This window comes from Leptonotus elevatus, chromosome 18 (genome assembly GCF_054856555.1).
Source record: "Leptonotus elevatus isolate MCC_2025b chromosome 18, RoL_Lele_1.0, whole genome shotgun sequence".
In the NCBI taxonomy this organism is placed as follows: Eukaryota; Metazoa; Chordata; class Actinopteri; order Syngnathiformes; family Syngnathidae; genus Leptonotus; species Leptonotus elevatus.
The window spans coordinates 10,469,166-10,492,859 of NC_141256.1; the positions used below are offsets into that span (position 1 = coordinate 10,469,166).

Sequence of the window (23,694 nt, forward strand, 5' to 3'; positions counted from 1 at the left end):
AATGTTGTAGCCAGTTTCGTCTCACAAGTCACACACCTCGCCTGTGACAAGAAGCCAAACCTTATTGTTAGCATTCCACATGCTGCTACTTAATTACAGGTACCAGGTACCACTGACGGAATGACTCCGTCTGGGGATGGTCTGGAGGGATCAATGCTGGGTTGTCAAGTACAGGTAGGGCGGCTTTCTGTAACGTAGGCCTATTATTTGTTTGACAGCGACTTTCTTGAAAGGAGCTTTTTGGCCTTCTGAGCTTCCTTCTTGTGCAACCAGCACTGTTGAAATGTGATTGTCACCTTGTGAGTTATCAGGGATGTCTTCTGGTTCAAACTGGTTCCCACTGATGCTTCACCATTAATCACATAGTTCATAGTTCATGGTGATACTGTACACGCATAGGACACAATATGGCCCAAAATAAGTAGGCCTACTAAATTCAGACAAATTAGTAGGCTACTATTTTCTATCAAACATATATAGGTATGAATGAGTGTTGCAGTACACGGTGACGGTCGCGCGGGGGCGCCTCTGAAGTGTACCCGACCGTCGCCTGTTTCTCTTGCACCTCCCTGTGTCTCTTCATCCGTGTGTGGTTCTTCTCCGCAGTCTCCTTCTCATCCTGCCCGGCAGCCGACACTCTGTTCCCGGCGCACACACCCAGCAACCCGCCGCTGTACGGAGCTCGCCTCCCTTCCACCAACAGCAGGTAAGACGACACATTTGCGTCTTTAAAAAAACAAACCCATTATATATGTGAGTGTGTGTGTTAAAAAAAAAAAATACATTATTGATGTATACTGCCAGGAATAGTAACACGCTATTTGTTTTTGTTTTCTAACACGGGACTTGCGTTGCATCCCGTTTGCACTCACCGGACAAAACATTAGGTACACCCAATTCACAAACTGCTGAGGAAATTCTACCTTTAAGAAAGAACGATGAGTATTTTTTAGACTATGTTTATTATGATCAGCCATGCTTGTTAATAGGCTTATTTTTGGTCATTTAGCTACATATTGGAAGGGTCAAAATATTAGGAACAAGTTTCTCAGCACTCTAAATGTATGAAAAACAACACCCATGTGAAGATAATACTTGATGTTATTAGTACTTTAGCAATGTGTGTATTATTGGGGTTGTTGCACTTGCAATTCATATTTTGTTAAATGAGCTAACTAAAACATTAGAAACGCCTCTACACTAATGTAAATGTTGATTGTATAACATAAAATCAACACTGCTTAAATCAAAGCACTGATTAAAGGTATCAGTATCGGGCCGATACCCGGCCTTATTTTAAGGTATCGGTACTCGCTGTGACGGCGAGATACTGTAGCCATTTTACAATCAGGAGCTAGAAATGAGAAATTATAAGAATAGAAAATTGCCATTAATTTCATGCAATTTTAAGGAAAAATGCTATATTGGGTCGTTATTTAAAAAATATCTGTGATTATTTTTTCGGAGACATTTTATGTAGTGTCAAAAGTACTAGTGGTGGTGGTCATCTTCTACAACCAGGGGTTTCATTATTGTTTCTAAAGAATATATGTAACAAGCAAATAGTCACCAAATGACTTAACTAAAAACTGGGAATTATTATCATTAGAAATGCAGATTTGAGTAGGCTATGAGGTGTACCTAATGAAGTGAGTACATTGTGTTTACAATATAGGTGTGTAGTATCTTTGGTCCATTATGGAATTCTGTGCATGTATGTGTGTCAGCATTCCTGAGCTTCCATGTTGTTCATACTTGTGTATGTCTATTTTGTTTTCTGTGTGTGTGCCATCCCCGGTCTGGCCTCCCTGTTCCAGAGCACAGCAGCATGTGAATGGCGGCGGAAAGCGTCCGAGTTGTCCGGGAGGAGGAAGAGGAGGAAGAGGAGGAGGCGGTGCAGCCAGAGCTCCCGGCACGCAGTCAGAGCCACGTCCAATTCCCACCACGCCTTCTGGCGCACACCCGCAGCCTCAGCCACACGCACTTTGGCGCACCTTCACAGAAGAAGCGCACCTGTCGTCTCACCCACAGCCTCTCCTCCATGGCCCGCGGAGACAACGGTGGCCAGGGGGGCCTGGCTGCAGCGGCAAAGATGCTCAAGCCCACCGAAACGCTGTTAACTGCCAAAGTCCCTCAGCAGGTAAGACCACGTAACATTTGTGAAATCTCCTCAGGTGGTGTTTGGATAAGGGAAACTATTGGTTGTATGCTATCAAAGACCCTGGAAAGTGAATTAGGGTTCCATTTACATTGTATATTTAATATACAGTATTTTAAAATATTATATAAAGATTTCATTTTGCATTATACGCGTTTGAAGTACATATTGGAAATGTACGTTTTGGTTTGGTCTTGTTTATTTTGACAGCTGCCTGAAATAAATGAATAAATGAAATGAATGAATTGAAAGAATTGCTGGAAACATGCTAAGACTGAGAACTATGTAGTACCCAATAGCGGAGATATAACATCTAAATTGTTTTTCAACATTTTTTTGGGGTGGGGTCTGGCTCCCTCATACCTGAGAACCTGCTATGTAACTAGCTATGCCTACGCTATGAAAAGACATCTTCCCTTCTGAGAGTCCACTGGCGTTGCCGCTTTAGAGCGCCTCATTGTCAGCCTCGAGTGCACACGTGCCACCAAGAAAAAAAGATGGAACAGCAAGGAGGATTATTATTTTATTTTTTAAAGTCAGATTTTGACAGCAATTGTGAAAACCAGGGATTCGAGCTGGTGTGGCCCCTTTAGAGCGCCTCATTGTTGGCTGTGAGTGTGCGCATGTCACACAGAGACAGAAGGAAGAGCGAGAAGAATACTTTTTTTATGTCCGATTTGAAAGCCACCGTATAGAACAGGGGTTTAAAGTGGCTGCCTTAGAGCGCCTCATTGTTGGCTGTGAGTGTGTGAATGTCATACAGAGAAAGAAGAAGAGCGAGAAGATCCCCACCCCCTTTAAAAAAAAAATTATTTTTTTACAGTACACTTTAACAGCCAACATGTGGACCTGCAGGCATCTAAATTCGTGTGACTGCTTTAGAGTGCCTCATTGTCATGACATGGAAAAGCCACCGGAGGCTTTAAACAGTTTCATTTTCAACATACAAACTTGGCATGGGTGTGAGTAACACTCTTCTTTGAGGTGTTCTCGAGTTTGATTCTGGTTGTTCCTGTTCCTGCGCCTTCCATTTCTAGTTGTCATTGAAGCAGTCTTTCACATCACTCAAATGATGTGCCGTTATCATCCTTTATAGTGCTGTTTTTGTGTTGTGTTTTTTTTTTTTACTCACTTCCTGACAGTTTTATTGCCTCATTCCAGTTGTTTCTTGTTCTGTGCAGTTAGTCTGTAGTTTTTGGACTAATTTCCTTAGTGTTGGATGCAGTTTACAAGCACCAGCAGTGTGTCCTTCATACAACCTCTATGACGTGTCTGGGATATACCCACCCCCATCATAATCCTCTGTTTTGAACCTTTTTTTTTTTATAGTGTGTGTAAGTGCCTGATTGTGATTGTGCCTGTTCCTGTGCGGTCAGTCTTTTTTTGGACTATCTTCCTTTTTTCTTTTTTCTGTTTGGATTCCTGATCCTGCATTAGTTTGATCCACATCTGGCTGTGTGCTTCACAGTGTAAACCCTTCAGATGGGAATCATTTGTGATACACTGCAAGTGTACAAAATAATCCACATAGCAAATAATCACACAAATTCCACATTATTGCGGCCACGCAGCCTTCATTCTAATCATCATCATCATTTAGCTGTGCTCATAATCCATAATCTGTCTGGTAAATCCAGACCCCATTTAAAATTTTGTATGAATCCATTTGAACAGCTTATATTTCCTTCTAAGAAACTGATCAGCTCAGCATTTTTGGCTCATCTTAAAAAGTCTTTAGCATAAATCATCTGATCGGAAAACACGCCTAATACATTCAAAAATGCTGCAACCACCATTTAAAAAAAGATGCACGTGTACCTAAGGAAATGTATGGTGATGTTAGCATTGACACACGTGCTGAGCAATGCAGTTTTTCTCTCGTGAATAACATTAGGCGGGACATCCTGTTTATCCCTTTTGATGATAGCGGGAGAGTCAAGAAGGAAAGAATAAGAAAGGCTACAGAGACGAGTGATAGAAGAGTTCGCAGCATATTTTTGCACATCATCAGTGGCGTGGAGCCAGCGAAAACACTTTGATTTCCTCTCCAATTAGCCGTAATTGCAGCGAGAACCTCAGCCTTTACTTACCTCTGACCCCACTCGGTCTTGAGATGGATTAATTACACGCCTCCGTCCTGGTAATTGTCGCTCCTTGGGCCCTTCATGTTTTGACAGGGCGGCGGTAATGACAGCGTTTCACTCTGAGATGTGGTCGCTTTGAGGTGTTTGGGCTTTGGGTCACATGGACCCTCTTATTCAGCACTTAATGATGGCCTCAACAAACAATGAATTTTTAACAAGGGAAAATGAAATATGTTTTTTTTGGGCTGCTGACATTTCCAGACTTTAAAAAGCGAACATTACCATAATAAATTGTAAACATATTTGCGCCTGTTGTAACCATGCAGAGGCGTCTTTGGGTTAGTTACTCATCATTTCATCAACATCTTTCTGGAAATTCTAAAAATAAAATTCATACTCAAAGTGACACACGGTGGACGTGTCGTTGAAAATAGGAACACAGCAGGAAGGAAATTGCGTCAAACTTAACTCGTAAACAATTAGGTTATAGTTAAATGAATGACTAACTGGGACTCCGAGAAAGTACTGCTCAAACGTTTTGGGACATTGTAACTAGTAAATAAAAATAATAATTAAAAATTTATTTGCAATGTCAAATCATCTTAATAACTTTAGTGCAGTATGTACTAATCATAGGGAGCCATGGGCAGTGTTTACTGTTCCCTGAATGCCTTCTTATAATAAAAATTAAAATAAACAGAGCAAACAGGATAAATCAATAGACACTTCACCGCCTTGTTATTTACATGGTGTCTTTCCACACCATCATCATTTTCACTTCCGCAACCTCAGCCCGACCAGAGCATCCCGACACTTTAAATACCGATGCTGGGCACTTACTGGCGAAAACAAATCTCCCAAATCGTGGGCACGCTCGCCTCCCGAAAGTCTTAAGATTCACTGATTGTCACACCCACCTAAGTGGGGCGAAATTCATTCTCCGCATTTGAACCGTCCCCTGAGGGAGCGGTGAGCAGCAGCAGCGGCCGTGCTCGGGAATCATTTGATGATCTAACCCCCCCCCCCCCCACCCAATTCCAACCATTAATGCTGAGTTTCAAGCAGGTAGGCAAATGGGACCCATTTTTAGAGTCGTTGGTATGACCCGGCTAAGAATTGAACCCACAACCTCCCAGTCTCAGGGCAGACACACACTAGGATATGCTAATTACACGGACCGCAAATGTGCCTGACTATAAACTTGCCAAACTTCTTCAAGCTTCTTCTTTATTACTGTGGTAATAAATAACTAATTTTGTTTGTCTACTAAATTTTCATGAAATGTTAATATTATGTAATTTAATTATTTTAAAGGGGAAGTCATCCTCAAACATTTCTTGACAGTAATATGTGACCGTAACCTCTCTAGTCGAAACATTCTGAATAATATTACATTTGTGGAATATGAGTTAAGCAGCAAAATCCAGCTGTTTTTATCCATCTCAGTAGGCGGCCATTTTGCCACTTGCTGTCGACTGAAGATGACATCACAGTTGCTCAGGGCTCAGGCAACGACACAGCTCACCTGTTTTTTTTAAGCTGAGCTGTGATTGGCTGTTACCTGACACCTGAGCAACTACGATCATGGTCATTTTGGCCGCCTTTTGATATTTATAAAAATGGCTGGAGTCATATTCTGTGAACTAATATTAACCAACATACTGTATATAGACTAGTGGGGCTGCATAGAACATATTATTGTCAATAACTTTTTAGGGGGGCCGGTTTACCTTCTTCTTTAATTATTTTTTTATTTGATTAATTTAAAGATTTTCCCCCCCCTCTCTCTTCCCTGTTAGACCGACCTGAGTCAGAAGCTATCGGTGTGCAACAAGCTGTGTTTCGGCATCGGCGGCATCCCCAAGGAGGTTGCAGCCAGCGCCACCGCCTTCTTCCTGCAAATTTACCTGCTGGACGTTGCCCAGGTGAGCCAGAATGTCAGCGTGCCATCGTGAAGATAACCTTACCATCCCAGTCAAAATGTGCCCCACGCAGATCAGCGCCTTCCAGGCCTCCATGGTGCTGTTTATCGGAAAGGCCTGGGGAGCTGTGGTGGATCCTGTGGTGGGCTTCTTCATCAATAAGACCAAGTGGACCAGAATTGGTAGACTCATGCCTTGGTGAGCAACGCTGATTTGTGAAAGTCCCGCCTCTTCCGTGGCATTTACCCCATTACCTCCACCAGGGAGCTTTTGTTTACCTCACCATACACAATCGGAATGACATTTTGGTAAGATCATAAATGCAACATTTAAAGTACATATAAATTATACATATAAAAAATATTGAAATAAATAAAATTGCTAATTCAAGAATTGCTACTTATGCTAGGCCTAGGGCACAATCACAACTGCCCCATTGGCCAATAATAAATAAGCCACATGTTCAACCAGTCAAATTTTTTTGACTGAGCACACTCATAACTGCCCCAAATAGCCACGCCCACTCAGTAATGTGATTGTTCTAATAGCGTAGAAACAAAACCAGCAGGACAGAAAATCAGACCAGTCAAAAATCCTGAAAAATTTGATTAATCACAATTAATTGTAATTCATTGCGATTAATTACGGACAATTGTGCATTAGTTAAAAAAAATAGGTTTATGTGTTTTTTGTTTTTTTTTGTTTTGGGAAATGTCAAGAAAAAGCTTCCGCCTGTGGCTAATGGCATTTTAATTGCACTCTTCCCGACACGCCCTTGCATCGAACCGCTGCATTTACATAACGCTTCATTTCAACTTTGGGCAACATCTACCACCACCAGGATCTTTTTTTTCTCTCTCTCTCTCTCTCTCTTTAGCGTCCTGGAATTACTGGCGTCAGGCTTTTACTGCCGTGATGATGGACTTAAGTGCATTATAGGCCTTAGATCACACACATACTATATAAGCAAAAAAAAAGAAAAAAAAGCAGGCTTGGAAGAGGTCCAGGTGACGGTAGCAGACTGAAGCTCAGATCCAGTTTAACCACCTTGCCTGATTTGGCAGAATGTGGGCGAGTTTATTTCCGGAGTCTGCTGCGGTCCATGAGGCATCTTTTGATACGCCGCTAGTCAGGAAGTGCATTTCCCTTCTCGCTCGCCGTTGTCAACCAGGGGCCGCAAATAGGCAAGTGCAAGTTTATGAGGTGACAGTAATGATCTGTTCCCAGGTCAAATTGTCACTATCATGGCAGACATTTTTAAAGGAACATGAAACAAGTGTACAAAGAAGTGACAGTAACTACTGTTTCAAAAATTTCTTTACAATAATTCTATATGCCTCAACCAGTCTAAACACAAAGATTCATTAAAATACCAAGTAAAAGTTCCTAGCCCTTTGTGTTACCTTTAAATCCCCTCTGTTCCTTTGCTTCTCATCCAATTAACACAATTTAAATAAGCCCAATATCAAGCATGATTGTCTTCTTATCAGCTGGATGCCACGTAGTCTTTTGCGTGCCACCTTGCAGCACATTGTCATTCACAAACTCTTTCATGGCCCACCAGTGGACTCCCCCCCCCCCCCCTCCTCTAATAGTGCAGCACCAGCGTTGTGTGCCGTCTTTTGTTATTGCAAACAATCGGGAAGAGAGCGGAGCAACACAGCCGGACGCTACCAGAAACCACTCGGGCTCTCGCTCTTTATCATTCCTGTTCCTGCATCACGGGGTCAGAGGTTGCGTGTTGTTGTTTTTTTGGCACAGTCACCTAATTACCGTCACTTTTTTTTTTTGTCCTTTCAAAATATAGCTCTTCCCGGATCATACAATGAAAAATAATTTAGAGTCATTTCATCCCATGCTTGGAGGATTTTTAGGAGGTTTGAAAGAATAAGTTAATCAGACATGGGTATTGGTGCAATGTAAAATAAATAAATAAATAAATAAATAGATAAATAAATAAATAAATAAATAAAAAGACGTCAGTCTTCTATTTTTTTATTATTATTTTTATTTCTATTGTATTTTTATTTTTATTAATTTCCCTAATTTTACATTTCTGTCCTCTTGTTGCTAGGCAGAGTTTGTAGGGCACAATCATAACTGCCCAATGACCAAAAAAGAAGGAGAAGCAAATTTTTTGGGGGAAAAAGCTGCAGCTACAGAGTTAGCTCTTTGCAAATGTATGTATTATACAACAAGGTTTAAGCAGATGGCTTAGTTTAATTTAGCGTAGTAAAGTGACCTCGATCTGATGTTACATAATGGATTAAAGCAGACAGTTTGATTGACAGCTGTGGGTAAAATGGCGTCCCAAAACCCCCTTCGCTCCTCCTGCAGGATGTTGGGCAGTGTGCCGTTCCTGGTGGTATCCTACTTCTACCTCTGGTACGTGCCTCCCTTCGTCACCGGGAGATTCATGTGGTACCTCGGCTTCTACTGCCTCTACCAGACACTCATCACAGTGAGTACCATAGTCGCTAAATTTACCGTTTCCACTGCCACAAATGTACTTTTTTTTTATGTGATTACTTAATAATCGGTAGATAATTTATTCTACTGTCAAAGGCACCTTTTTCAAAAAGTTCCTCTGAACTTCGATTTGTCTTCAATATTACATTTTTGCACATTTGCCTTAAAGCTACATTGTCCCATTTTATCCTCACCAACTCACCGTCTAAATGTCAATTATCATGGGATGAAAGTTGAAGGTGAAAGTTGACAGGAGGAGTAATCACATTTGGGAATTACCCTCCCGCTTCGGGAAGACGTCAGACGTTAGAGCCCGGGGGGTCTTTCGGGGCGCCGCCACCCTCAAAAGGGAAAGTGCAGCTATTCCTGGCGCCTTTTGTCAACGCGCTCCATTCACCTCTGTTTGGCCTGTAATAGCATGCTACGCTAACGGAATGAATAGGTGGATATTGTTTAATTATCCACCTTCTTAATCTGACATAGTGGGGGAAAGTCAATCGGATTCTTGTGATTTTATAGTCTGTCAGCGTTCTAACCTGCTTCTATTATTTCCCCGATAGTGCTACCATGTGCCTTATTCGGCTCTCACCATGTTCCTGAGCACAGACCAGCGGGAGCGCGACTCAGCCACCGCCTACCGTATGCTCCTTCCTATAACGCTACCTGCCAATCATTTGTTGATCATTCGTGGAATGATGACAAAAGTTTTTTTTTTGCCCGTCAGGAATGACTCTGGAGGTGTTGGGCACCCTGGCCGGCGCCGCCATCCAAGGCCAGATCGTGGCCAGTGCCCACAGACTCAAACACTGCCAGGGGCAGAACAACACCATGAATGCATTCAACAGCACTGGGGGGGCGGAGGTGGTCCGGAGTTTGGTGCGCTCTGAGGAATACTTGTCACACGCTGTAAGGAAAAACAACATTCCCCCAACTAAAGAATGCTATTAGTGTACAAAAATCCGTCTGAAGGTTGAAAAGCAACCTGAACTGAAATGCAGCGGAATTGTTGAAATGTAGAATGTGAGACTTCAATAATTGTCGCTGTCTGGCGGAAACCTGGCATCTTCAAAATGACTACTTTTCCTGTCATGTTCAATAACCTACCTTTGTGGGTAACCGATTCCTTTCTTCAACTAAAGCATTGCAGCGATCCATTTGACATCCACTTCATCAATTTGCAGTTAGAGTAAAGATGCTATCATTTGCTCGTGTCTGATAGACTTTTTTGTCCAAGCAGACACTTGTGTCTGTAATATTAGTGTTTGTGTGGCACGGCAGGGTGGAAAAGTAACGTGATAGGTCGCATGTTGGGATTTTGGTTTTTGGCCACAGCTATTTGGGCCTGGCTTGTTCTTTCCGACACATTTTGGGTAAAAAAGCCTCCTCGTGGTTAGGGCATGGGCAAATAATGACAGCGGGAAAGGGGAACAAACAAACTAAAAAGCAGAGGCGCTATTTTTGGCGTCTGACTTGCTGTCCATGTTTGCTCACTACTGTATTCTGCAAGGGGAAAGTAACACACCGCAACACAACTAGCCAACAAGACGGCGAGATGGATTAGGATATATATTTACTAGGACATTATAATGACTAAAATGGAGGAAATGATGGCGTCTTGCTGTTTTTCTGGTTACAGAAGGAAGTTTACATGATTGCTGCTGGTGTCATCGGGGGAATCTTCCTTGTCTGCACCGTGGTCATGTTCTTGGGAGTCAAAGAGAAAGATGGTGAGGCCTTCACAACTAACTAACTAACTAACTAACTAACTAACTAACTGAACTATCCTAGCAAAACAATTAATTAACCAGCGAGCCTGCTAAAAAGCTAAGTAGCTGACTATCTAAGTAGCTAGCTAGCTAACTAACTAACTAACTAAGCAGCTAAGTAAATATCGTAGCAAGATAACTACCTAAACAGATAACTAACGAAGCCACTGGCTAAGTAGTTTACTAATCTCACCTCATGCTTGGTGGGGGCTAAAATTATGGTTTAATTATTTAGCTATTTAAATACGTAAGTAGCTAACAAAGCTCTCACTCAATGCTATTTGCGCTTCATGGAGTTAAAAACAAAAAAAACAAAAAGCATGAAGTGGCAGTCTGTGTTGTAGAAATGTAATAAGTATGAGTGCATAAAGAATAGGGTGACCAAAGGTCCTTTTTTGTCCGGGCATGTCCACCTTTTTTTTACATCCTGCCCGGGCGTCAGTTTTTTTTTTTTTTTTTTTTTTAAATACATTTATGAAAATGTCCAGTTTCTATTTTCGTAACAAATAGGAGGCGGAGTGCACCTTGTTACCACGACTAGTAGACCACGGACTACTCTCAAGACGAGAAGAAAGTTAAGAGAGAAGAAAGGCGGGTTTTGTGTGTGTGTGTGTGTGGGGTGTGTGTGTGTGTGTGTGTGTGTGTGTGTGTGTGATTATTGTTACATATAAAAAAAAACATTTTTTTTTTTTAAGGAAAAAAAAAGTAGGTCAGCATTTCACCTGCCTCACTTCCTAAACGTTCAAATACAGTCCTGAACTGTGTTGTCGGCCCAGGACTTTAGCACACTGGTAGTGCTCTGTGCTGACAAACCGTAGGGAGTGGGTTCGATCCCTGCTGGGCCCATTAATAATAATAAAAAAAATAATTATTGATTCATTTGTCAAATACCACTTCAAAAGGGAGTTTTTTTTTATTTCCATGTTCAAACAGTTCTAATGTGTGTCATCTTTGAAGATACTTCAAGTATCATTCAAATAACTCGAGGCTCTTTTTTTAATATGGTGAATAAAGATGAAGCTTGGACGTGAGAAAATTTTCGAAAGAAAAGTCAATAAAAGGCGTGATCATCATCAGAAGTTCCGTATACAACGTCTATTTAGGAAACATGCTTAGTAGTAGCGTGGCAGTCGGCGGTAAATCCTAGTGGTTTTGTCAAGCTTTAAAAGAAGGCAAACATTTCTAAGAAGTCACCTTGAAACTCCTCAGGGGCTTTCTGTATAACTCTGATGAAAAGCACTTTATTTGTCAAGGAAAATGTTATGTAAGCCACAAAACCCTTACATTTGGACTTAAAAGGGCTGTATTTTGCGTAAACAAACTAGTTTTCCATATACAGTAAATATATGTTGGCATTTAAACATGTAATATTTGACACAAGAGTGGTATTTTTTGTCTGAGAAATGATATGTATTATTAAAAAAAAAAAGATATCCACATGGTGTTCTGATTCTTGTCTAGATCCGTATGCGCCGAAGACAGAGAAGCAGATTCCGTTCCACCGCGGCTTCATCATGGTGATGCGTCACGGGCCGTACCTCATCCTCACCGCCGCCTTCCTCTTCATCCTGGTGGCCATTCAGGTAAAAAAAAACACGGCTAGCCCGATCGATGCTAATGAGTCCCGGTCCGGTCGGCGGATCAATGGAGAGCGAGTCGCGCTTTCTATTTCTGTCACGTTTGGTGCGGTCGGTCGGTCGGTATCTCCTGTGACTTTTTGTTGCTTGTGTTGTGCAGCTGGTGCAGAACAATTTTGTCCTCTTCTGCATGTACGCGGCCAACCTGAGGGAACATTTCCAGAATATCGTGTTAACTATACTGGTGAGTTGAGACTTTCGTTTTGCCTTGGAAAGGGTTTCTTTAGGCAGAAAGTGTCAGTTCTCAGACAGAAAGTCAATGATTGACACTGAACGACTAAAAACGTTTATTTACAGAGTCTTGAATTTTGTGGACAAAAATGTAATCAATGACAAAAAGTTGTATTTGGGAAAATATACTGTAGAGTAGTCCATGTACATTATAAAATGAAAATGCAGCCATCACGTTCTGTAGGCGTAAAAAGCAGGATTACAGAGTATGACGTTCAATAATTTTTAACAAAAATTAGGCTGCGCTAAAATACGCCCCGTTTTTGCTCTTCTTATTTCAAACGTACACCATCTCAAACTAAATAGTGTGCATTACAAAAAAAATGCCAGACCACATATTTGGATTTGGACACGACAATTTTGCTGTTGCACGACTAGTTTCTGCTCACTAACGTGCAATATTTGTGAACAAAAAGCCAACGGTTGACATTGGGCGTGTTGACATTTACATTTTGGACATCGAAAAGCATCTATTAAATCCTGTTTATTCTTCCCCAAATGGGCCTTGGCAGAGGTTTGACTTCCTCCACACGTTGAATGAAACCCATTGCAGAATACAGGCCAAAAAAGCGCAATAAAATGAAACGAGGGATGTTTACCTTTGGGGTTTAAATATATTTAAATACTGTAAGTGATAGACATTTAAATCTCCAGAACTTCAGGGGTGAGTTTTCAACCCTGGCCGAGTTTTGTCAGTCCTGGTCTGCATTGGAAGTTACCATTGTGACTTTGGCCTTTCATATCTGTTATTTATAGTAGTAGCTTATGTTGTTATTTGCATGTGTTATAGTTGTTACCTAATGTGTATACATTGTGTGCTGTCAGGTGTCCGCAGTAGTAAGTATACCTTTGTGGCAGTGGTTCCTGCAGAAGTTCGGGAAGAAGACAGCAGCTTTTTGCGGCATCACGGTGAGTCTATCCCTGCATTTGTGTTATCATTATTATGAATATTAATACAACTCTGCTAATGGGAAATGGTGGGTGACCTAACAAAAAAAACTCATTTGAGGTCCATCTTGTTTCTCCAGTGGATTATGCCCTTCACAATGATGCTGGTGTTCATCCCCAACGTGGCGGTGGCATACGTGGTCGCCGTGTCCTCCGGGCTCAGCGTGGCCGCATCGCTCCTTCTTCCCTGGTGACATTCCATTATAGTGGTACAGTACCTCCGCCAAGGCTGCCATTCTTACAATTACTATTACTGCGGCAGGTCCATGCTTCCCGACGTGGTGGACGACTTTCGGCTGGCCAACCCGTACTGCAAAGGCCATGAGGCCATCTTCTACTCCTTCTACGTCTTCTTCACCAAGTTCGCCGCCGCCGTCTCGCTGGGCGTGTCCACTCTGTGCCTGCAGTAAGTCGCCATCACTCACATCCAGTTCCATTTCGGCCACAGATTGATCCGGTGGGACTGACATGATTGACACCAATGCAAGAAGGCTGTAATGTCAAATTTGATGACTCTCCATGGATATCTAAAATATCTCAAATTCCCATCCTCATAAAACACACAGGAAGTCGTCCATGTTGATTTGAAGCGGCCATTTTAGGGTAATTTTGGTCATTTCCTTAGAAGCTATTAAGATTAATTTGAAAATTCAGCTCCTGATGCCAGTTTCACTTAGCAACAGGACATTTGATAGGCATGTCTTTCATGAGTAGGCCCACAAAAAAAGTCTTAAACCCGATAATTTTGGGCGTGCTTAGGTTCGCAGGGTACGACAATGGCGCCTGCAAGCAGCCGGCCGCTGTAGTGTACACGCTCAAACTGCTCATCGGCGCCGCCCCAGTGGCCTTCATCATCACAGGCCTCTTGATCCTGCTCCTGTACCCCATCACGGAAAAGGTGCGACTGCGTAATAAACTGCACCTGGACGAGCTGCGGTGAGTCACAATCAAGTTTCTCTCAGAAACATGAAATTCCGTAGGCATGTCTGTTATGAGTAGACCTGCAACAAAAGTTTCAAGAAGAAATGCCAGAAAAGACACAGGCGATCTGCCATTGTGGTTAGAAGCAGCCATTTTGGGGTCAATTTGTGAACATTTTCAGGGGTCCTTCCAAAAACAAACTCATCCTAGAGATTTTGTTCAATTACTACCAAATTGTAACTATTTATATTGAACAGATGGAAAAATACTTACAAGTATACGTCTAATAGAAATAATTGTTTAAGTTTGAAATTTAAAAAGTGTGATTTTTCCTCTTTTTTTTATTTAATAAAACACAGGAAACAAAGCAGAAGTTCAAATGACTTGGGTGTGATGTGAAGTGGAAAAAAAATCCGGACGCCGGGCGCGTATTCCAGCGATGCATGCTGGGAAGTTTGTGGCATTGGTGTATATTACACTGAGACTTGATTTGTTTTACCGTGAACATTTTTTGTTTCAACATGTACTGTATAGCCATGACGTTATAAGATTATTTATACAAATGAATGTATATCAGGGTTTTATTTCCTGCTTCTCTTTCCATGCTGTGTCTAGTTGCTCTGCAACAATGTTATTTATTATTTATGAATCATGTGAGAGAATGGCGACATGGTAGGGGTTGATGTTGTGTTACTTTGCTGAGGGAGTTGTGATGAGAGCAGTAAAGAAAAAGCCACAAAGCTATGAAAAAAATAATGTTTTATTTATTTATTTTTTTAAAGATTGTTGTGACCTCCTGTAGCGTTCTTAAACTACTTCATTGTGTGTGTTGCTCCATCTATAGGTAGCATGTGCTATTAAACCTGCTCAAAAGGGACATTTTGTACAATTTGGTAGGTTCCCCCCAACCTCTATTTTATTTAATTCCCGTTACTTAAGTTAACAGACAATCATCGTGGATTTCTGACAATATGAACCATATATTTGGTGCTGAGACAATCAGACAGTGTGTTGTACATGTGTCGGATAAAGTCTCGGGATTGAGATTGTGTACATGCCAATTTGATGATTATTAATCTGATGCCAAGAATCCTGCAATAAAATCTCCCTTCATGATGATCCGCATTGGGGGGGTTTTCTTGAGTGTGTGTGTGTGTGTGTGTGTGTGTGATGAGGCTGTGTTTGGAATAACTCCTCTATATAGCACAATATAGTGCCCTTTATTATGGCATGCTCATTTTGTAGTAAATCAAATGTGTACGGAGGTTATGTTGTAATGTGACTGCAATGACTATGAGTGACAATGTTGCAATCCAGAATCAATATTTATCTCATAACATAAGAAAAACATAAAACATTTAAATAAAGTTCTCACTGGATATTTTGATTAAATACATTTTAATGTGTGGACAAACGGTTGGCCGTTTTGATCTGACCAACCATTCATAAGATGGGAATTGAACGATAATGTCATATGTCACAGATGTCCGCGTTACTGATTCCGGCGAACGTAAACTACATATCCCATCATGCCATTCACCCATTGCCATGGTAGCAGGAAGCCAACCGGGCGATTAGCAACCGCAATGGACAACAGGCTTCGACTATTCACCGGCGGGACGCAGACTACTTCTTCTGTCGGCCCGTTTGCCGTCAACGAAGTCGAGCAAGTGGTCGTCGAGACGCGGGCAGGGAATAGACCGAGCCCCACCGGGTGCCAGGCGAGGGAGCTCCATGTGACCGGGACGGCGGAGGTTAGCTACCCAGCCGACAGAGCGTCGGTGAGGCTCAGCGTGGGCAACAGCAAAGCGACAGTCAACGAGGTCACTAGCAGCGTGTCACGACGGCTGGAATATATTTTGCAAGCCGTCAGGTGAGAGATAAAAAAAAAGAAGAAAAAAACATTTTGTAGCATCATACTCTTTTGAATGCTAATTCTGCGTTAGCTTAGCTTATTTGAGTTTAGTTAAGCTCCTGGAAAAGTGCAGATAATGTAATTCAAATTCATTACTATCAGCAATTATTTATTTGTTAGATTTTTATTTAAATTAGTCTTGTGTTTTGTCCTAAATGTCTTCGGTAATGATATATTATTGAGTGATTTTGACATTAGAACAGGTGGGAAGAGTACTCACAATCTGTATTTAAAGTAGAAGTACAGATACTTGTGTAGTAAATACACCTATTCAACTACTGTACTAGAATAAAAGTTGTATTGTTTTTTTGTTTGTTTGTTTTTTAAAGTTGAAATGTACTCCAACAAATATTGACTTAGTAGTGTACAGGACACCATGGCACAATGAAAAAAACTACGGACGAAATAGTTTCCTTCTTATATTAAAGCAGGCTTTTTATGATAATAATAAAATCTGTAGTGATGGATGGTTATTTATCTTTTGTTTTGGTAAACTTCGCCCACTGAAGTTGAAAAAAGTAAACAAGCCTATCTTAACAGTAGCCCAAGGAGTGGAAAGTACACATTTCTGTTTGGATTGATTGTTCTACTGTCTACGTTATGATGAACTTATGTGAGATAACTTTTAATGTTTCTTGATGACTAGACAACATGGGGTCAGAGAAGACGACGTCACTGTGAGGAAATTCCTCCACCGGGACCAAGAATTGTTTCACATGAATGCAGAGGTAGAGTATACGTTACAGATCTACAAGACATGTTTGAATTTTTGTGACCTTATTTAGCTACATGAGAGGGTCGACATAGGCTGGGCAAATTAAGTCTTTTTTTTTAGGCTGTTGGGCAATGATATGGCCATTAAACCATTCTCGTCTCTCCCAAAATATAACAGCAAAAATGTGTTTTTAATTAGAAAAATGTTAAACCTTTTTTAAAAAATTTTGCCATATTTTTACTTCAATTCAATAGAAGTTGTGCTGCTTCATCGGGTTTGCGCCCCTTGGCCACCAGGAGGCAATACAATACAGACATGGTTGCCTGTCAAAACTACTCAGTAAGATTCAGTACTATTAGCCGTACTTCACAGGTGATCACTAATATATGCCTGTGAGTATTATCTATTTACATGTGTTGCTCCACCGTTTGTGTTCAAATATGTCATGCTTATTAAGCTATAAGACCATGATACAGATGTTATTCACTGGCGATTTGCATTGTTTGTTAGCATTAAGCCACTTTCCAAAGGCGAATCTATGTATAGGCTCCAGCTCAAAAAGGTTATCCTACTGAGAATATGTGGTATGAAAAATGGACTGCTGTCATCAGTTTGTGCAGGCGTACCTAATCTTGTGTCTGATTGATGGGTCTTGTTTTTCTAGGTGATTGTCACCTTCTCTGACTTTGACAAAATGGAGCATGCGTGCAGCGTCTTGCTGGAGAAACTGGACAGGAGCGTATCAGTGGGACAGCCTATATTTTTCCACAGCACAGAATGCCTGAACCGTGTCAGGTAAACATACATTGACCCCCCCCCCCCCCCTTTTAACTCTTGAATTTTATCTCCAGTGGTGGCTAAAGTAATTACACTGTATTTGTGATATTGTTAGCATAATTGATGCAGTCATGTGTTAACAATGTCACAATATAAAAAAAAGAAAAAAAATATTGCTATAGATTTTGTGTTTTCTTTACATCTATAGATTCTCCGTCACCCAGAACACCGCAATCCGGGTAACATGTTAAAAAATGAGACCCAAATAAATAAATTCTAAACTTTTTCCGCCATTAACATGGCCTATAAACCGTACAACTCACTTAAAAAAAAAAATAATGTTTTTGAGAGGTAAAAATAAACAATTGGATATTGTTTACAAGTTTGCACACCCTTTTAGATCAAATGAAGATATTTTTTGTTGGCTACATATTTAAGACAAATATACCCATGTGCAAAGCAACAATGGACATGAGGTAACAAATTATACTCACGCCACTGTTTGAAACTGTGTGTGCATGTAGGCAGAGTGCATGTGTTTCAGCGGTGGAGAATGCCCAGCAGAAGGCCAGCAGAATCAGCCAGCTACTGGGCCAAAGCCTGGGGGCGCCCACCCTGGTGCGAGAGGACGAGACGCGGGAGTGGAGGAGCCACGACAAGGACGAGGATAATGATGATGGTGGTGGTGGAGGAAGGCGGGGCCAAGAGGCCACCTCCACCCACGTCGCCCTTCCCCGCATACCCAGCGTCACCGCCTCCTCGCGGGTCTCCGTCTACTTCCGGATGCGTGATGGAAACAGGAAGAAATACTAGGAAAAAAAAGTTCTATCGTAAAGGTAAGATTCAAATGGAAAAATTTTCAAAGCCAATCCAGGAAAAGCAATTTAGTTTGCTCCCACTCTGTATTGGTTTTTTTTGTGTGAAATATCTCCAGTTATACAGGCTAGTCTGAATATAGAGTTGCATGCTGTGCGTGCTGTCAGTAAGGAGCACGGTTAAAACTAAATATCATGTCGCCCTAATTAATGTCTTATATGTGTCATAATGCAGTAGAATCTCCAAAGTCAAAATTACCATTTCGAGGGACAATTCAGAATTTAAAAAATCGACATCAATTCTGCAAACAGAAGGATTAACTCCTATTGCAAGTGATTTATTTTATTTCATTTATTTTTTGCAACACCTAGAGCAACCTAAAAATTGGCTGTTAACCCTCCTGAATCTTGTGGTTCAAATTGACACATTTAAAAACGTAATCATTATTTTCTTTAATTAAAACTTAATTGGCCTTTTTTCTTTTCTTAAAAAAAAAAAAAAGTCGCATTGTTATGTTGTTTCATGTTCAAGCATACAGCAGATCACATTGACCCATTGAGTATTGAATTTAATATGAAACAGTAGTCAACGTATTTGGACTACCTACAACACTGTTCATCTGTTTTTTGATGACATCCTGGAACGGACGAGGTCTATTTTTTGAGTTCCTATTTCGAGGTCCCACTGCATTTTTTATGACAAAATGACAGCTGTTTGATTAAACCGGTAATGGTGGCCAAGGCTTGTACATAATACTGTGTCACACAATACATTCAAATGAGCTGCTTGCTCTCGCGGAATTCCTCACGATCAACGTCGTCGACCTTCAGGCGTCGACAATGTCGTCCTCGGGATAAATCTCTTTCAGCCACGGTAGAGGCAAAAAGCGGTCGCCGTCAAAATGAGTGAAGTACTTGTCCAAGCCGCCAATGTTTGGCTGAAAACACATCATAATCAATGGAACACAAACTGCGTTAGTGTGTGTGTGTGTGTGTGTGTGGTGATGATGATTGTGCACCCACTTTTTTTCCAGTGACGCGCTTGAGTTGAGTCTGAGGCATGTAGGCCACCATTATATGGTTCGGTGAAGGCCCAGCGAACAGAACTTTGTAATGAGGAGTCTTTTCTGCTGTAGCACCCTAATGGGCATCCAGACATACCATATCATGAGTAAGGCAACACACATCATCATGTCAAATGTGACAAAATATTCAAATTGCCAGATAAAAAAGAAAAGAAGAAAGTATCTAAAGTCAACACTTGTTTATTGCAGGGGATACAGAGCAAAAATGTTTCACCTAGCTAGCCATATAATTCCATCTAACCACTGATCTGTATATATGGATAGCCCATACACGCCCGTGCAAGCTGTTTAAACCACAGGGCGGCCATCTTACTCCTTCCATCTCGCGAGCAGACTACTGTATGAACTATATGTATACGTACAGATTAGACATATACAGCTCGTATGCCCCTAGTGTGGGGTGTGTGGGGGGGCACAATTTTTTAACAAGTGGACTATGTGCTGTTTTAAAGACCCTGTTTTTCTTTTATCGCTATGTTCATTAGACCTCAATATTAGATTTGGCAGAGGCATCTTTTGTTGAATTACAGTTATAATTTTTTTTATAAAAAAAAAAAAATACAAGTTCCCTTCTGTAAACATCATTAATATAATATAATATATAATTTATACATGTATTTAAGGCAAGTTGTAAAATGTCTGAAGTCCTCTTGTTTATGTTTAACAAATTTAAAACATCATAAATGATGCTGTTTCTACATAGTAGTGTATCAAACGTTCTCCAATTTCGATACTGTAAATGTATAGGATCGTATGCCGAGAAACGTTTCTTGGGAGGAGTAATATGGCAGCTTCAAACGTGTTGGCCTATCGGCAATCCAGTAATATATACAGAGCAGTGCGTCTAACAAAAGTCTGCTAGCTTAATGCTAACATATTTCGAAACGCCGTCCGGTGTCGATGACGTAAGCTACTCTCAGGTGATCACCTCCATGTAACAAAGCTACATTAGCTAAAGACTCCAACTTTAGATTAGCTTCTTGGCAAATATATATTTCCCGAGTGCATTACAAATTAAATGTATTCTTCTTATTATTATTTATCGAGCCACAGCTACAGAATGGCTAATAGAAATTAGCATTAATTATAAACTTTCAAACATCTGCTACTAATAAAATCCTTGACAACACTTATACGTTTTCAGGTGTTTTTCATTTCCCAGTTCACCTCAAATGCAGCATAAACGTGGCTTTGGACGCAAATATGCTAATGCTATTTATCTACTTTAGTGGGCGGTGGTACCGCCACTTGCCTACAATGCAGGTTGGCGTGGGTTCGCTACCCCGCCTGGGAGACCATGTTAGTAAGTGTGCGTGTTTGTGTGAGAGAAAAAAAAGAAGCTACTTTAGCTGTGGATAAAAAAAAAAAAAAATTCTCTCTCCAGGTTGTCACGCTGACTGACCTGCTTTTTGTTGTACATCCTCTCCTTCCACTCGGCAGGGGCCTGCATCTCGGTGTCCCAACTCACCACCACGCCAGTCCGGTGGCTCTTGCGCTCTATCACGACCTCGCCCACCCGAAAGAAAACGTAAGGCGGCCGCGGACTGCGCACCACCTTCGATGCTGTGGTGACAAAAACACAAAACATTTTTGGCATTGGATTCCACGAGAGGTATGGATTCCGTCAGATCGCTTGACAGTGCTCGGAACACTGTGGTACCTTGATTTACAATTTGTTCCATGAACATTAAAAAAAAACCGTGTAAATCAAGGTAACACTTTATGAGCGCAAACCTCCAAAGAATCCCTGGTCGTTTTCAAGCACCATGGTTTCTATGGGGACCCCATCGCCCTCCTCATCCGTGTCCAGACCGAGCACAGACCTTCATGAAAAGACATTGAGGCGAGTTCAGGGGCGGTGGGAAACAAAACACATTGTGGTGTACTGTTCCTCAAAAGTACTCGCACATGATTTTGGAAAGCTGCTGCCTGGTCCACTCTTTCCACGCAGAAACGCTCAGGTAAGAACTGCTCCAGTCTTGCCACACTCGAATCAACCTTGAACGCAACAACGCACCACTTAGTAGTACAGTAAATATATTTATTACTTCAGCCAAGGAACATTTTGAGGTGGTATTCCATAAAAAAACAATCAAGATCTATGCAAGGGAAGTACAAATAAATGCTATTTGAACTTTTCACTGTTCTTATTTATGTCTTGTACTTTTGTTTGTATTAGGGAAACCGGTATGAGCAGCTCTTGAAAATGAAACACTAGTAATCAGGAAGTGGTTATACAGCTACACTGGTAATCTCTCTCTCTTCTATCTCGTCTCTCCCTCCCCATTTTTATTTATTTTTTTACTTCACCACTGAGGTAAATCGAAACAATAAAAATGAAATAAATACAAGCATATTTAAAGTTAAGAGTTAAGCGACTTTATGTGTGAGTGTTTCGTACTGCGCTGACGCGTGGAGGCGCTGCTCTTCTGTGTTGCCGATCCATTTGTGGATAAGGTACTGAGCGGGGAAAGCCGACAGCAGGAGCACCAGTTGCACTGCCGCAGACAACGTCAGCTGAGGCATCACCTACTGGATGAAAAATCATTCCAACAATTAAATACTCCCACTCATCATCATTTAGCAGTTCACAATTAATATCATGTCACGCTTTAGTATATACACAACAATCTGTAATATCAAATGAAATAGTTTTGTAATGAAAGTCGGATTTCCCCAAAGCCGTAAAGTTGTGGTTTATGATTTGCTTATTGATGCCACAAGATGACGGCCAGGCACTTGTTTTCTATTACAAGCTAAAGCTGGACTAATTGATGCTCCTCCCCTCACTTCAACATAGTTGGTTTGACCCCAAGAAAGAACCAATTGTTGTTGTTTTGTTTTAAATATGGCTTTTATGGCTTTTAACTCATTCACTGCCATAAATAAAAAAAAATTAAAAGATGACTAAAAATTAGGGGCAAGAGGCGGTTAATTTTTTAAATTGTAATTGATCGCATGACTTCACTAGTTAACTCACGATTAATCACACATTTTATATCTGTTCTAAATGTACAATAAAAAAAAGTAGGTTTTCATACTCTTGTTAACAAAAGTGGGGGGGAAAAGTTAAACTAATAGAAATAGTTAAAATGAATTGTTGACGTTTATAGCCATCAACGGCAGTGAATAAATAAAAAAAATATATATATTATCAAAAATTCGGGGCATCAGGCGATTAAAGTTTTTAATCGTAATTAATCTCGTGACTTCACTAGTTAACTTGCGATTAATCACAAATTTCATATCTGTTCACAATCGGTGTACAATAAAACAATTCTAGGTTTTCATATTCTTGTTAACAAAAATGGAAAAAAATGTTAAACTAATAGAAATAGTTAAAATACATTTTTGATGTTTATAGCAGTCATTGGCAGTAAATGAGTTAATTATGGTGGACATAATTAAAACAAATTATGGCTTTGGCCTGACCATAAAGTCATCAAATAAATTCAGTCGGTTTATAAAGTGCCAGATTATAAATTTATGAGATAAAATGAGTAGGGTTTAATTTAATCTGATGTGAATATTAGTGAAAGTCACTGCGTATTATCGTTATATTGGCTATTTAGAATATGGAGGTGGTATGCGTTCACATCTGAATAAATGTATAATAAATTTACAGGAAGTGCTATAATGAGATGTATTTATTTTGTATAATTTGTACATGCACTGATTTGATTATTGTGATCTTGTTTGGGTCACTTACAGATCTGTATTTGGTTATTCTTCTCATAGATAAGTGAATGCCAGACTGATGGTCAGATTTGAATGGCATAGCAACACACAGAGGCTAAAATCTGATTGGACAAAAAAAGAAAAAATCTAATAGCCACATTTGATTTGATTTTGACCTGATTATTTTCATTAAATATTTCTTGAATTATTTGTAAGTATTCAAATACAAAAATAAACTTTAAAAAAAACCATATTTACACAATGGTTTTTAAAATTGTTGAGGTGGCTTGGGCATCTGGTTCGGATGCCTCCAGGACGCCTCCCTGGAGAGGTGTTCCGGGCATGTCCCACCGGCGGGAGGCCCCGGGGACCACCACTGGTCAAAACCACTGTAAGAAAGGTTGGTGAATGTTTGTGCTCACCTCGTTTTGACTTTCAATCTCCTCTTTCTTTTTCTTTTGCTTTTTTTCTGGTTTACTGTTGATGCGACTTCTCCGCGATTATGGCCACCTGTCTGTTGACATGCCATGAATGGGCGGGCACGTCAAGCCGAAACACATTTCAAGTTTCAAC

General features: G+C 40.7%; 3 protein-coding genes across 4 annotated transcripts; 2 read left to right on the forward strand and 1 right to left on the reverse strand.

Annotated features, from left to right (window-relative positions):
• The first annotated feature begins 558 nt into the window (after window positions 1-558).
• Window positions 559-15,253, forward strand: mfsd2b (MFSD2 lysolipid transporter B, sphingolipid). Its single transcript, XM_086061800.1, has 15 exons — window positions 559-706; window positions 1,818-2,140; window positions 6,042-6,167; window positions 6,238-6,362; window positions 8,502-8,625; window positions 9,194-9,272; window positions 9,358-9,539; window positions 10,270-10,360; window positions 11,861-11,982; window positions 12,137-12,220; window positions 13,093-13,176; window positions 13,296-13,405; window positions 13,478-13,621; window positions 13,975-14,151; window positions 14,496-15,253. The coding sequence occupies exons 2-15, from the start codon at window positions 1,835-1,837 to the stop codon at window positions 14,533-14,535; spliced, it is 1,794 nt and encodes a 597-aa protein (XP_085917926.1). The 5' UTR covers window positions 559-706; window positions 1,818-1,834; the 3' UTR covers window positions 14,536-15,253.
• A 404-nt stretch (window positions 15,254-15,657) lies between these two features.
• On the forward strand, window positions 15,658-22,107 carry irak1bp1 (interleukin-1 receptor-associated kinase 1 binding protein 1). The gene is made up of 5 exons (XM_086061801.1): window positions 15,658-16,009; window positions 16,698-16,779; window positions 17,431-17,561; window positions 18,068-18,379; window positions 20,884-22,107. The coding sequence occupies exons 1-4, from the start codon at window positions 15,666-15,668 to the stop codon at window positions 18,354-18,356; spliced, it is 846 nt and encodes a 281-aa protein (XP_085917927.1). The 5' UTR covers window positions 15,658-15,665; the 3' UTR covers window positions 18,357-18,379; window positions 20,884-22,107.
• On the reverse strand, window positions 18,797-23,680 carry LOC147158551 (uncharacterized). 2 transcript variants are annotated; one of them, XM_086061802.1, is made up of 7 exons: window positions 23,544-23,680; window positions 21,845-21,975; window positions 21,352-21,441; window positions 21,178-21,266; window positions 20,846-21,006; window positions 19,382-19,498; window positions 18,797-19,296 (listed from the first exon to the last, which is right to left on the reverse strand). In XM_086061802.1, exons 2-7 carry the CDS (start codon window positions 21,967-21,969, stop codon window positions 19,186-19,188), a joined length of 693 nt encoding a protein of 230 aa, XP_085917928.1. In that variant the 5' UTR covers window positions 21,970-21,975; window positions 23,544-23,680; the 3' UTR covers window positions 18,797-19,185. The 2 variants fall into 2 exon arrangements, with proteins under 2 accessions (XP_085917928.1, XP_085917929.1); XM_086061803.1 differs by having other exon boundaries at window positions 21,845-21,972; window positions 23,544-23,664.
• Window positions 23,681-23,694: the final 14 nt, after the last annotated feature.

Excerpts from the sequence above, each read along its gene's own strand:
- mfsd2b (XM_086061800.1), top strand. The coding sequence starts at position 1,835 with ATGGCGGCGGAAAGCGTCCGAGTTGTCCGGGAGGAGGAAGAGGAGGAA. Across the intron at positions 6,363-8,501 it reads ATTGGTAGACTCATGCCTTG|GATGTTGGGCAGTGTGCCGT; the intron begins GTGAGCAACGCT and ends CTCCTCCTGCAG. Across the intron at positions 14,152-14,495 it reads CTGCACCTGGACGAGCTGCG|GAAACAAAGCAGAAGTTCAA; the intron begins GTGAGTCACAAT and ends AATAAAACACAG.
- irak1bp1 (XM_086061801.1), top strand. The coding sequence starts at position 15,666 with ATGCCATTCACCCATTGCCATGGTAGCAGGAAGCCAACCGGGCGATTA. Across the intron at positions 16,010-16,697 it reads TATATTTTGCAAGCCGTCAG|ACAACATGGGGTCAGAGAAG; the intron begins GTGAGAGATAAA and ends CTTGATGACTAG. Across the intron at positions 16,780-17,430 it reads TGTTTCACATGAATGCAGAG|GTGATTGTCACCTTCTCTGA; the intron begins GTAGAGTATACG and ends TTGTTTTTCTAG.
- LOC147158551 (XM_086061802.1), bottom strand. The coding sequence starts at position 21,969 with ATGCCTCAGCTGACGTTGTCTGCGGCAGTGCAACTGGTGCTCCTGCTG. Across the intron at positions 21,442-21,844 it reads CGCCTCCACGCGTCAGCGCA|GTTGATTCGAGTGTGGCAAG; the intron begins GTACGAAACACT and ends GTTGCGTTCAAG. Across the intron at positions 21,267-21,351 it reads CAGCAGCTTTCCAAAATCAT|GTCTGTGCTCGGTCTGGACA; the intron begins GTGCGAGTACTT and ends CTTTTCATGAAG.